Here is a 14,160-nt window from a genome sequence, read left to right as displayed (position 1 = left end):
GTTTGCCGGACCAGGACCTGACATAGCGATCTCGCCTTCCGACACACATGCCACCTATTTTTGTCGCCTGTCCTTATATATTATCTTCTTTCAACTTTTCATTCAGTGTGCACTGTACAATTATCGAATGTATACATGTTTACATTCGATAGTGCATGCCTCCTTTTTTACATCGCCTAGGCCAGGTGGGCGTCTGATTTCGAAGGACAACTCGAAGTCCTGTCTTTTCATTGTATCGCAGTCTTGCGGTGTATTGAAATGATTAAATTGTTAGCAATAAATTTAATTTGATAAGTTTTCAAATCGTTATTTTTTCTGTTGTGAATGATCTGGAACCCGAATCTAATCACTGATGCACTCGGTTTTGTGTAGCACTAGTCGCGTTATTGGATGTATATAATCCACTGCTTCGTCACGAAAGATTGATATGAACTCATCTTTCATACATAACGAGGTCTGGCGCCGCCATCGGAAACCGTGTTCATTCCTCTTAGTCATGTATTCATCGAATGTCCAACATTTTAGCATATGGACTTCATACCTAAACCCAACCCTAACTAGCTTCAACACACCGCATGAACAAGAATAGAGAGATTCACTGAAAATCCCGTCGATTCGGCGCTCAGCATTAAAATCACGGACATGCAAAATTTACAGCACCTAGCTTTTCAAGCATACGTGTTTCACGCAACTTTCGACTGAATCGTCCCATCTTTCAGAGCCACGCTGACAAAGCATATCGACGAGCTTAGAGGCTACCTGTGATTATACGCGGTTCTTATCCGCGCAGGGCAGCGTGGTTGTTAATTGATAGACTTCACAAGGTGTCTCAACTCTCCTATATCTTTCTATCGTCTCGGGGCTTGTAGCGTTTCGAACCAAAGACGCAAACCCGGTGCTTCGTCACGACGGATACCTACGAACACGTGACGTAGTCATGCCGAGCCACCAATCCTATAGCCAACATCACTTCAACCATTCCGACGTCACGTACGATCAATGATCACGCTTTCCCAGGCGCTCGCTAGGTCAGCAGTGAACTGCTCAAGTGCTCATGCTCCCTAAATTTCTGAAACTCAAGATACCCGCAACCCGAAAATCGAACACAGACTTTACGATTCAGTCCCTGTCTCACGACCGACACACGCCGGCCAACAAGAATAGTGCGATTCACTGAAGACCCGTCGATTCGCCGACTTGACTAGTAATCACAATCATGGACTCCAGACAAAATTCACAGCGTCGAGTTTTTGACACATACGTATGTTTAGGCAAATTTCAACTGTAGCGTCCCATCCTCTGTTTACACTCCTTCAGAGCCTCGTTAAAACCTTGACAAAGCGACACGTCGGGCTGGTTTTGCGCACAAGCCATAAACTGATCCAGCTCGTAAGCGCACGCGGATTGTTGTTGATTATACTGAGGCGGCGGATTGCCGTACTGCGCTGGTGGCTGTTCTTGGTACGTCACGTCCTGGCTAGGTTCGGATTTACTACCCCCTCCGAATAAAGCACTCGAAATTCCGTGCCCCACCACGCTTCCGATCGCGACACCCCCAGCGGTAGCGGCCATCTGCCCCATAAGTCCAGGACCCTGCTGAGCTGGTGCCGCCATCTGTGTAGGTGGGGCAGGCGCGGGTGCTGTTGTTCTTTGCATGGGCCGCTGCGGTGGGGGGCTGGGTCTTCTTTCGGCGGCTGGTCTGGGGGACGCGGCCCGAGGCGCGGCTCTTCCTCTTCGCGGCATTGTCCTTATAGTTTTGCGACACTAGATATGGTATTGTAGTCCGATATATCTAGATAGAATAGAAAACACATTATGCGGGTGGATACGTACTACTCATGAAACGTAAAGAGCGATACATATAACGATAATAATACAAGACATCGTGAGTCGGAAAGAATTAGTCAGATAAAGATAAGACACCAGTAGCAGTGCCGGTTGATGCAGTCAGCATTCTTAAAGTCAAAGTAATTCGATACATTTCTATAAATTTCAGTTACAAGTACATATTGCAATTTCCAGGATATGCCAGAGCTACTTCAAATAGAAGTAGAAAGTAACAAGTCTGAAAAATACTCAAGTAGTCTTAAAAGTAGATTTGGACAAGACCCAGCATACCTTTATTAGTCTATCGGATCTGGCCACTTTCAAAATTGAAACCATCGCGACCAACACAAAATTGCCAATATCAATGAAAACAGATGCACTGTTTGAAAAATATTCAGAACAAATGATACACGAGCTATTCCATTCGGTTGTCATGACAATTTCACTCTTAACAGTAATGCTAAACCACTCCCAAAACGTCTTTCTACTTTACAAAAGCTAGTATAAGTAAAAGTGGAAATGATCAGAATACAAAAGCACTCAAGAAAAGTATCCAAAAGTTACCTAAGTACTCGGAAAAAGCAGAGGTACCTCAATTACGGAACCAGCCTCAAAATCAAAATTATTGAAGCATTCTGTCGGTGCTTAGACATCTCTCCCTCAGCATCCAGTCTACAGTGTAACTTACAACAGTAAATGCGGTATACAGATGATAGCAGAATAACAATTGATACAACAAAAACGCCAACATTGAGCTCAAATGGTCTCACTAACTTAACCGTAATTCAATTTGCACTGTTTGTAAGGTGAAGGATGCCCTAACAACATAACTATTGAATCAAATCGTCGCCTTTATGCCCCTGTGAGGATATAAATTTGTTCACTCAATTTTCATTTTAGACAGAATATGACTGAATACAAAAAATTACCACTGTAATAATGAATATTGCAGTAGGCTGTAAAAATGAAGCAATGAATCACAGATGAATGAAATACCTTGGTGATGCAATTATACATGAAATGTGATTGAACGACAAGTAGATCAACGCAATGAGAATGATAAAAGCGATCGAAATGCAGATCAATCAATATATCCTAAATCCAATATAATGTGCTATGAATACAAGTTTAGCGTATGGAAACAGATTATTGCTATTGATATATTTTAAAATATACATATTCTTTGTTATAAAGAGATTGCACGAATGCCGTTGTAAAGGCAGATTGTATAGTTAGAAGTTGAGTAAAATGGTACCCTTGACAACGAATTTAACATATTCGGAAGACATTAGTAGATACGTCAGATACTAGTCACTTCCTAAAACTATTTGCAGAATTAAAAGCATGGATATCATCGGGAAATAAAATCATTGGGAACACAATGAAATTTGGATATATCATGCTATATAATTCGACATCACATATAAACCATTGTCATGGTAAAATAGGTAAGTTTTTCAAGTATTTAGAATTTCATTGATAAAAATGGCCTACATAGCACTAGTATGTATTGGATTCAGCAGTCCAAATATGTTATTATTTCATCGTTTTGACATAATATCTTCGAAACGAAGTTGTTTTGAAGAGCCCTTGAACCAAGGTTACAGTAATGTCATACATTGCACCATCATTACTGAGCAAACACTGTATTTTCATCATCCGACGTATCATTGCCATTCAGGATAACACGGTACGACTCTGTGTCTTGAGTTCCGCAAGCCAGCCATCCTCTCGAGAAAAGCAGCTGGATTTCTTCCAGAGGTTTACCTTTGGTTTCGGGAAGATACAAAAACACAAACAGAAATCCCAACAATGCAAAACCGGCGTAAAGCAGAAACGCTCCTTGGTATGTGAGACTCTGAGATATATGCAAAAATGTCAACGAAATAGCGACATTGAACACCCAATTAGTGCCAGTGCTAAATGCATTTCCAGTACCACGAGCCCACTGCGGGTATATTTCAGAATTCACAGTCCAAGGAACTGGTCCAAGTCCAGGGGCAAAACAAAACAAATAAAACACCAACCCAAAAAGGGCCATCCACGAATACTCAGTGGGGCAGTAGTTCTCGGCGAAAAATGGCCCGTATTTACTATCGGTGGTATTTTTGCATCTACCAATAGTTGAATACTTTGGGTCCGTCGAAGTGGGTACACAAGTTGATTCAGTGACGTTTCCGCCTTCAAATTCCTTGTAACAGAAGCCACAATTTTCATCAAGCATACACGGCTCACAGGTATGATGCAAGTAGCAACCGTGTGTATCGAAAGCTACGTCCGTCGAATTCATGTTGACCTTCGGGGTATGTATCGCAGGCAGAAGGAAGGCTAAAGACAGCAATAGCAACGCAAAAAAGGATCCAGCTAAACTCAGCAATAACAATGTTCTTCTCCCCAATTTTTCAACCAAGTATATTCCAATGGCAGAACCGAAGAAATTCATTGAGGCCACGGCAGCAGCTAGCCAGATAGCAACTGTATCATCGCGTACGCCTGACATTTGAATAATTGTAGCAGAGTAATACATCACCGTGTTGATACCCACTAGTTGTTGAATCATCTGCACACCACATCCAACAACTAAAGCACGTCGTACCGCGGGCTCGGAAAATATCCGGAAGCACGAAGCTTCGCTTTGATCCTCCATCGTACGCTGTAGCATTTCAACCTCGCGCTTTGCACGATTGCTAGATCCGTGAATTCTCTCTAGCGCTGCCGCAGCGCGCGATAACTTGCCTTTCTGAATCAACCATCGAGGGCTCTCGGACAAGGTTAGGAATCCGAAAAATTGCAAAATCGCAGGCACCGCCGCGAGACCCAGCATGTAGCGCCATCCATTTTCTTGATCACCGCTGAACAGCCCGTCAACACAACTGGCAACAACCTGACCCCCTGTTACAAATAATATGTTCACGGTAACCAGTCTGCCTCGGATTTCCGGAGGTGACGACTCGGCGATATACATTGGTATCGTCATAGACGACATACCAATCGCAGCACCTACTGTGGCCCGTCCAGCCAGTAACATACGTTTGTTTTTCGCAAAACCAAGAATTAAAGAGCCGGCAGTAAAAACAAGACTTGAAATTAAAATAACGCCTTTCCGGCCGATCCAGTTATTCAACGGACTGCCAAGAAGAGCGAATATAGCAGCAAAGCCTACTGTCACAGCCACTATCAATTCCTGCCACGTATTATTCAATCCGAATTGCTCTTTCAGCAATATCATTGCTCCGCTGATAACTCCAGTATCGTATCCGAATAGGAATCCGCCAATCGCAGCAATGACAGTGAGAAGGTAGAGGTAAGCTCTCGACTTGGGAGCGTGATCATCTCTTCTGATGAGAATGGGACCGTTTCCCACTTCCTCGGCGGAGTTACCTTCAAAGTTGCCCATGCTTATCCCATTAAATAGCCTCAGTGTTTCCTATGGATGCCACAGCAGACAGTGGTATGAGATAAAATATGGTAAACACCTGCTTCACCATGAAATTTTGTTGAATTGATTCGAACTTGGAAGTAGTGAAACAGAAATCAATATGGCTTTGAGTGCTTTGACAACCAAGACCTTAAATGTAGGCTACATCTATTTTATGCATGCCGACTAAGTCACAAGTAGGCCATGTCACTATTGCTACCCAAGCTCACATTCCTATGTTTAGGCAGGGAATGCATGTTTCGGATCAAAATCAAGCCGCTATGGAATCTCGGTTCATTTTTTGAAATAAATCCTGTGTGATAAGAGCTTTTCTGCATAGAATAATTAAGTAATTAAACAGAAAGTTATGCGTGACGTTGCCACCAATTCCACTCTGGAATCAAGGTATAGCGTTTTTACAGACTGCTGCACTTCAACAACAGGGCCGTATTTGATTGCGATAATGCATTCTGAATTATACTACTATCGTTTCGACATGATTTATCCTCCTTACTCTACTACTGAATTCGTCTGTTAGCACTATGGTAGCCTTGCAGTTAATAGCCAATCTCAACAGTTACTTGATTTCATTTGCTGTGAATCTGCTAATCTATGCCCTGCCTTAATGGTGCATAGTGCATACCAATGTGAAATTGTTGCAGAACTGAAGTAATTGTTATATCGTGTTTTTACAGTGGTTTTACTTCTAGCTACTGTAACGTAAACAAAGTTGTAGACCAAATACAATCAAAAACCTTCGAACTGTTCACGTTAGCACACTATATCAGCGTGCAAACGTTACAGAACCACTGAGATCTGAGATCACGGACTTCCTTCCTTCCAATTTTCACCACATGATGCAAACACTAACCGAAACCACATACTGAACCCTGTTAGATACCTCACTTCCGCAAAAATATTGGAAACAATTCATTCATGCAACGTTGCAAGCCCTAAGCCATCAAGTTCAAGCCATCACACAGCTCGGTGTTATGAACCGATCACGAGCGGCAGATCGGAGCTGCGGAACGAGAACCGAGAATACGCAGAAGGTCAAAACTTTCATAACACAGCGCGTGATGGCGTAATCATTATGGCTCTTGTTATCGGCTGCACATGTGCATGCTGCTCCTGTTGTGCTGATACCTGTATATATATAGGCTTACCATACGTCCTCTTTTTTGAAAGTGTCCTCGGAGGATGCCTTTTTGTCCTCTTTTTTGAAAATTTAGGCAGATTTAGAGCAAATTGCGAGTGATATGCCGCATATTAGCACAGAAGTGAAGCTCCGACGGGTATTTCGGAGTGAAAAACGGTGATTTTAGCTGTGAGCGAAAAGATGACTTTTTTTTTTTTTTGTCATCCACCTGGCAATGTGGAGTAAAAAACGTTATTTTGAGCTCTGAGCAGAAGTGATGACCTTTTTTTTTTTAGTCAACAAAATGGGAAAAATTAACCGGTTTTTGAGAATTTTACTCCGGTTTTGCAAGTTGCAAATTTCTGAAAAAGTGTCCTCTTTTTTGATTTCCAAAATATGGTAAGCCTATATATATATCATTGGCAGATACACTCCCCAACAGAGGTGAGGCTAGTTGACTTTTTAGCAAAAACACGCAGAGAAATACTTGGTATGGCGTAGTCTTATTGCAGTACCTAACGCAGACATCGAGGAACGAAATTCTTCACTGTATAAAAGTAGGGTTACCATATTTTGGTATCAGGAAAGGAGGACACTTTTTACAAATCATAAAAGCCAGATTACCGGACCAGAAAACTGCTGATTATACATTTGTACTAGAAATCTTGTTATGTTGACTGAAAATAAACTCACCTTTCTGACTCGCCTGCCGAATTAGCCACTTTTTTTACCTATACTGATGTGGTGTTGAGAAAAATAAGGTCATCTTTCCGACTCGATTCCCGGATCACCCAATTTTTTAACAACGATGCTGCTGCGGTGTTGACCACAAAAAAGTTCATTTTGCCAATCCTACTTCCGAATGACCCCCTCGAACGGCCGCATTACAGATTTCGCGTCATTTATACCATTTTTTAGTTCAGCCCTGGCTGTCAAAGCTATGGAGGACATTTTCCATTTCCTGAAAACGTAGGACATTATGGTAACCCCACTAAAAGTAGCTGTTGATATAGAAGTTACTTTTCTTGCAGAAAATTGAACGTCAGTGAGGCTCGACTGTGAACGGAAGATATAGCCGAAACTAGTGTCACGATCAAGTATCACGTAAACCGCATACAATACATAGAAATGCTAACTTGGCGAGTACTGAGCAGCAATGATCGAGCGCTGCAGGTATTCCCAGGCAAGCCATTAATACGGTGTACGTTGGCGCCCATACTTTACGTTACAAGTCTAGCCTCACAACCAAAAGAACTGTCACCCATACTGCTGCAATCAACATCTACTGATACTGCAATAAAATATTACTCGTTATCGAATATTAGCTATCGTTATCAGTCACTGGATGAATTTCGTAAGCTGATGTCAGCGCCGCAATATGACAATACAACACCAAGCATTTCTGCTGGAGAGTACCAACCGTTGCGGAGCAGGCGCATCGAATATAGACTCGCCTCAAATTAAATCCAACACCGTGACAATGCTACTGCGACTAGTTTAAATGATAATATTGCTAACAGCACCAGAACCAATGAGTAGATCGCAAACTAGTCAATCATTGCTATTCGCAACAAATCATGGGACAAAAGTCTTGCATAATAACCTAGCCGATTAACTAACGTCTTTTTACAATACATCAAACTCTTGTGGGCTCGTTAGGCTGACTACTAGCATCTTCGCATGAATTCTGCTATTTCTGGCCCTGGACCTATACCAATAGACAACACACTGGACACAAAAAGTAAAAGAATGCCACTCAAGCAGCAGCTCAAACATTCTACATTGCTACAAAAATAAAGTAACGCATGTACAAAAGAAAAACACTTCTAAAGTGAACTGAAAACTGACACAATTGATATCATTACACGCGTACATTATACAGTCCCACGAAGCTATAGGACGTCACAAATGGCGAGATAGCCTCGCTAAAACATCACCTAATCACAACGGGACAGGCAGACTGTAAATATATCGTTGACACAAAGAAACAACTCACACAGGTGCTAAAATCTACTGAATGAAGCAGGCCTATATATCGTCAACGGGGCGAGAATTCTCACATAACAACCGCGCTGACGCAAAAAGATCACGAGTCACACTCAATCCGACAAGGGCGTATAAAAACATTTCAAAATCATGGTAGTAAGCATCAGGAAGGTGTCAGACACCCACAATTGTTACAAAAATGATTTCCGAGCTCCCGCTACCACTCTAGATTTGACGACTGCATTGCTTTGGAGGGATAGTACTAAAAACCGCATCGGTACGCGGGTCATAAGTCCCACTTCATTCGCTCCGATCCGAACCCGCATTTTCAGACTTTGCCTCGACAACCTCCTCCGGGTCCCCCGCGCCCGAATCAGGTTTCCGAGCGCTGTCCGAAGTCTGCTGCATCGAAGTGCACACCTCGGGCTCTTTGTAGTCGTAATCATCTCCGGACCCATCTTCTTCGTCCTCGCCACTGCCGTAGCTAGTCAGCGGCTTAGTCTCACTGACTGACAAATCCAAGGTGACCGGGTCTGCTGATCCGCGCGAACCAACATTATCAACCTCTGCCACAGCACCACCGACTTCGGAATCTTCGTTCTTCTCATCGCCGTTCGAGGATGCGTCAGACCCCAGCACAGCCACTTTTTTAGTTGGTCCGTCTTTCGGGGTGGACACATCCCCACCACCATTACCGGGGCTATGTCCCTCCCCACTCAAGTCGCGCATCATATAAAAAAACGCGAGCTCGTTAAACAGCACCTCGGACAGACTGACGATTACATCTTCACCACAAGAACCAACGCGACGCCCAGCAAACTTAGACAAGCACTGGTCCAGAACCGGTTTGAGCTGACGGGCGAAAAACTCACCCACGCCGGCCCTGTCCGCGACTGACGCCTCGCCCCGGCCCAAATCGCCTCCCGACACACACCTGAACACTCTCCCGCGCATTTTTCGCAGCAGCCTGTCGTCCACGGTCCGGTCGTGATTCGCTTTCAGGACCGGTATGATTTCGGACACTATGTTTTTGATCCAAGAACGCAAAACTTTTGTGTCGACCTGCGGCATTTCAGCTTTCTGTGCAGGGCCGGTCACCGTTTTCAACTCTTGTTTCAGCCTTTCCACCTCTCTCATGTGTCTCAGTGCGGCGTCCAAGTGTATCACAGTGTCCCCCAAGTCGTCGTCGGCGAACGGGGCGTTGCCTACGTCTGACAGTGACGACAATTCGCTAGCGCTGGACACTTTAAGGGAGAAGTCGTAATTAACCCCTTCAGACATTTTCGGCTTTGTATCACGAAAATAAGCGTCATCGCTGGCACCGCCACTTTCGCTGGGAGTATTCTCCGAACAAGACGCGCTTTTACCGACTTTCTTTTTGCTGACATTTGATCGATTGTTACCAGGATTTTTCTCTCTCCCAGGGCTGCCCGGCAGATAACCTCTCACCACGTCTTGCAGGGCGTACAACGCGTGCTGACGCAGAAAATCTGTGTCGAGCCTCTGTAAAGTGTGAAACAGCTCCACTAGGAAATGAGGACGCGATTCGTTTTGAGATATCAAAATTGCGGCTTCCGAGTAGATACTGTCGCGCAAGGCTTCGAACAAGTCTGCCTCCGCATTTTGTACCTCTCTCTTTGCGTTGCCGAGGCTGTTGTCTGCTGTGTCGCCAGGCAGCGTCACAGATATGTCGTTAAAAAGAGACAAATTCGCCGGTTCCGTGGTAGGAGACTGTACTTGAAGACAGAATTCATCGTTAGCGCCGGGTTTAAAGTTACCTGCGTTTTGCCGTTGATTCAAAACATTCGGCAGCGTGGACAACACATTGCTCGGTGCCGGCATATTTCGATAAGCCCCATATAAGTCGCCGCCCTTAGTCACACTGTACAGTCGCCACTGCAGTTCCTTCGTCTCTTCGAGAATAGCGGCAAACTGTGCCGAACAATTATCCAGCTGGTAGATCAGAAAGTCGGGTGATATCCCGTAGCACATCTTGCTAGGCGCGTAACTCCTTTGCAGTGTTGAGGCGTTCAGCAGAAGCTTTGACAAAGCCTGCTGGTCTTCGAGCAGCACGTGCATTGTGGCATTTGACGCATACAGCTGGTCTTGTATCTCATTCAAGCCGATATCTGCGCCTTTCTCCGAAACGATAGACTTACTGCGAGCATCCGGCTGCGTGATGTTTCTTCGGCGACGTGTCGGTGGTCGAAAATCAATTTCGTGTTCCTGGCGAATGTTCATTTGGGTGAACGCGTCCTTTACCGATGTACTTGATGAATGGTCCCTATTTAGTTTCGTACTCGCTTTGCTCTTTGATACTACTCGAGGCGCCGACACAATTTCGTTTTCTTCAACATCATCATCATCGTCGCTACCAGAAGTCGAGCTTCCCCAGGTAGCCGTAGTCTTATCGGTTGCCGGTGCAGTCGCCCCTGTCATTTTCTGATTACGGATTAAATCGATGAGTCTGGCAGTGTCAGCGTCACTAAGACCAAAAAGCTGACTGCTTTGATTAGCTGCGTCATCTTTCTCGACACAATCCTCTGCGCAATCCTTCTCGGATACGGACCTATTTTCAAAGTTTGATCCGTCAGTAGATTTGATACTTGCGTTTGTGTTGTTGTAATCCTCTGCGGGTTCGAGAGCCAGTGGCGTCTGACCGCTTGTACTCGCCATGCTCATGAGATTCTCCAACTCCTGTTTTCTCTCTCTTAGCTCTTGGAGGAGCTGTTGGTGGCGGTTCATTTCTTCAAAAAGTTTCAAAGTGGCTTCGATATCTTCTGGATCATCATCGGTAGATTTGGCAGCGGTCTGTTTCACCTTTTTCACCTGACTTGTGGACGACTGATTTGGCTTTTGATATGGCAGGTACGCGTTCATCGAATGATGCCCGTAGTCTTTGGATTTACGTTTCGGCGATTTGAGAGACGGTTGCGAAGGGCTGTTGTTATCCGATTCTTGAAATTGCACCACGCTCACTTCGGGCAGTACTGATTGATAATCGGGGTCGTAATAACCCTTTGCTGGCGAGGGTTGGATCGCATTCGCGAATACTGGCTCCATGGTCGCGGCCGGTTTTTTCGCGCCGTCACTGTTGGAACTCATCACGCCGATCATATCTTTCAGTTCCGTCAGTTCGCGTAATGCTTTCCGAACTTTAGTCGCCTTGTCTCGATTTTGTGGATTATCGCCGCCTTCGCCTTGTCCAGTGACTTCAGCCGACTTGATAGTAGTTACAAGCTGTTGTAGTTCATCTAGCCTCGTTTTTGCTGTGTTTAGTTTGCCGAGTTTTTCTTCTAATGACTCCTCAGCTGTCGATTCCATATCGGCCAATTGCTTTTGGAGCATCAGCACGCGTCTCTGACGCTCCTTCAGTTCTTGTAGTTGTTTCTGTTGATCTAACATGCGATCCAGTAATTCCTTTTCGTTTCGCAGCTCTTCCAAATCTGTGTAAGACTCATTCAACGACATGGATTCTTCGTTTCCTGATTGGTCGCCGTTAGGCGTTTCGTATACGCTCGACCTCGCTGAACTGTCGTTGTTCATTCTCGAATATGTTCGCGTCGACATGGCACTGCTGGATTTCACAGCTCTTTCGGGGACGGCTGGTTTTGTTCTCGGTACGTACAGGCTTCTTGGCATCGCGAGGAAGCCGGGACTGTTTTTGCTCTTTTTTCGACTCATTATATGTATAGAATCGTATCAAGTTGAAGCTGAATAAATCAGGATCACACGAAATTGAATAATGTGTTTTGTATAAAGATACGGTAAATAACTTCGACTCTGACACTTCTCAAGGCTCAAGGGTAATCGTCAGCGACTATATAGTAAATAATAAAAGTTGTATTTATTTTCAAGTTGCTGACGGACGACTTAGTCCCTGTCCAGACTGGAATTGGTGGCAACTTCACGCAGAACCTAATTATTCTATGCAGAAAAGCTCTCATCAGACAGGATTTATTCCAAAAAATGAACCGAGATTCCATAGGGGGTCCCTGTGATGAGTGTCAGATGAAAATATTCCGTTTCATTACTTATCAAATGCAACTAATTGTCACGCGCAACTTATTGCCAAAAACAGGCACTGTTTCCAATCTGGTCCTATATGTATTCACCAAGTCAAAAAATAGATCAATTTTCAAACGATTCTGATGGGTCCGAATCGAAAGTTGAAATATCAATTCTTATATAAGACAATGACACAGTCCATTGTGTTACTTCAAGAAGACACTTCACTGTCAGCGATGTGGCTAAACCATGAGTTGCCTAATTCAAGAAGAAAAAGCGGTTACCACCACATATACGCCAACCAAGAGCATCTTATGCTATGGAATAGCCAATAGAACAATTATACGTAAACTATATACAGACAAGACGCCCACTCTGGAGACCGAGAAAACTCTTTAGCTAAATGGCCCCGAAAATCTCACGACGAAACTAGCTATAAACTGCAGCCATTACAGCAGAGTGACCAGACTATCACTCTAGCCACTCGACTAATGAAAGGTGTCAACTATGAATTTGCAACCGTCGAATCCGAATAAATGCGGAAAGCGCGTCTACAGTAACCACATGGTGGCGATATTTCCTTTAATCATTGTTGCTCCAAAATACCGTTCCTGCTAGTTCTAATTCTGACCCACGGATCGGAAAAATACAACGCGTCCTAAATTTACCACTACATGACGAAAAGGTCGGAATATGAAGTCGTTTTACCCATGGATTCAGATAAAACGAAGCTAAAACTCATCCCGCAGTTCTGCGAATGTGCGAGGTAATGTCGTCGATTTCTGTGAGATATCTATTCGTGCATGGGTTTTACCGTTATTTGCACCCCTAAAAAAGAAATGCCCTAAAAGCTACGCAGATCCATTTTCCGCACCTATTTTTGACTGCGACTAACCGTAAGGTCTCATAAAATGACCAGATGTGGGGAGAATGGCCGAATCAGTAATAGACATATAACCTCCACTGTGTCGTTGAAACGACCAGCAACATTGTACGGAGTGTTCGCAATCCACATTGCACACTAAACATTGGCGTCTCACGCAACTGCTATGCACGGCCTGGCCTATCTATACCAGCAAGAAAAGATAACCACTGAGACAACGTTACAGTATAATATTGAGATAGGCTCAACAAGGGAGCATTCCACAGAAATAAAACATGATCACGAACAAATCATTCAATCAACCAGTTGGCAATCATAAATATTCAAAAATACTGCTAAATTGAAAATACAATTGGTAAATAATATTGCTCGCCAGGACTGCGCAGTGCACATAGCTATTTCACAATAGGATTCTGGACGGCTTCATCCTTGTGGTTCATTCCATTTTCACTTTACTTCTGCTACCTTCGTCACCAAGATATTTTTGAAGTCTACATGAAAAGTTTCTCACTATCCAGTCGGGGCACCATTTGATAACCAGCATCTGGAAGTGAAACAATTTACATATTATGGCGGCAGATGTGTGGCAAACATAAAATTTGTCATGATTTATTATTACCCACCATGAATATGAATAGTCATTTTGAAAACGGAACTTGATTGTAAGACTAGGATCGGACTAATAATACGGTTTTTGCGAAACTGAATCAGGGTATCGATGAATTCAGAAAAATCTCATGACAATAAGTTTCGTTAGGTTGTTTAAATCAACACAATTTTAGCCCCACTAGATTAGGACATAGCTCAGGACTTGTAAATTCTGAATAACTCCCGACATTTAACAAATTTTGATTTGTACATGATACGCATTGGAAGTAGGACTTCGACTCAAAAAGTCCA

The 14,160-nt window shown here is 43.8% G+C and overlaps 4 protein-coding genes across 4 annotated transcripts in view; all 4 read right to left on the bottom strand.

Moving 5' to 3' along the window:
* Window positions 1-1,111: 1,111 nt before the first annotated feature.
* LOC145445641 (coiled-coil-helix-coiled-coil-helix domain-containing protein 2-like) lies at window positions 1,112-1,745 on the bottom strand. Its single transcript, XM_080323844.1, has one exon. The coding sequence runs from the start codon at window positions 1,741-1,743 to the stop codon at window positions 1,279-1,281; it is 465 nt and encodes a 154-aa protein (XP_080179970.1). The 5' UTR covers window positions 1,744-1,745; the 3' UTR covers window positions 1,112-1,278.
* A 46-nt stretch (window positions 1,746-1,791) lies between these two features.
* Window positions 1,792-6,245, bottom strand: LOC145445639 (proton myo-inositol cotransporter-like). Its single transcript, XM_080323841.1, has one exon. The coding sequence runs from the start codon at window positions 5,222-5,224 to the stop codon at window positions 3,458-3,460; it is 1,767 nt and encodes a 588-aa protein (XP_080179967.1). The 5' UTR covers window positions 5,225-6,245; the 3' UTR covers window positions 1,792-3,457.
* A 1,880-nt stretch (window positions 6,246-8,125) lies between these two features.
* Window positions 8,126-12,829, bottom strand: LOC145444704 (uncharacterized). Its single transcript, XM_080322710.1, has one exon. It carries the CDS (start codon window positions 12,051-12,053, stop codon window positions 8,670-8,672), a length of 3,384 nt encoding a protein of 1,127 aa, XP_080178836.1. The 5' UTR covers window positions 12,054-12,829; the 3' UTR covers window positions 8,126-8,669.
* A 641-nt stretch (window positions 12,830-13,470) lies between these two features.
* The window catches only part of LOC145444712 (inactive hydroxysteroid dehydrogenase-like protein 1), a 186,542-nt gene continuing 185,852 nt past the window's right edge, over window positions 13,471-14,160 (bottom strand). Inside the window, exon 7 of the mRNA XM_080322721.1 lies at window positions 13,471-13,804. Within this exon, the coding sequence (XP_080178847.1) occupies window positions 13,697-13,804 (108 nt within the window). The 3' untranslated portion in view covers window positions 13,471-13,696. The remainder of the gene's footprint in view (window positions 13,805-14,160) is intronic.

The sequence above is a fragment of the Botryllus schlosseri genome, chromosome 8 (assembly GCF_051294905.1).
Source record: "Botryllus schlosseri isolate E-star chromosome 8, Bs_hap1, whole genome shotgun sequence".
NCBI classification, from domain to species: domain Eukaryota; kingdom Metazoa; phylum Chordata; class Ascidiacea; order Stolidobranchia; family Styelidae; genus Botryllus; species Botryllus schlosseri.
The sequence above is the reverse complement of the archived record's forward strand: the minus strand, read 5'-3'. Positions and strand labels throughout refer to the sequence as shown.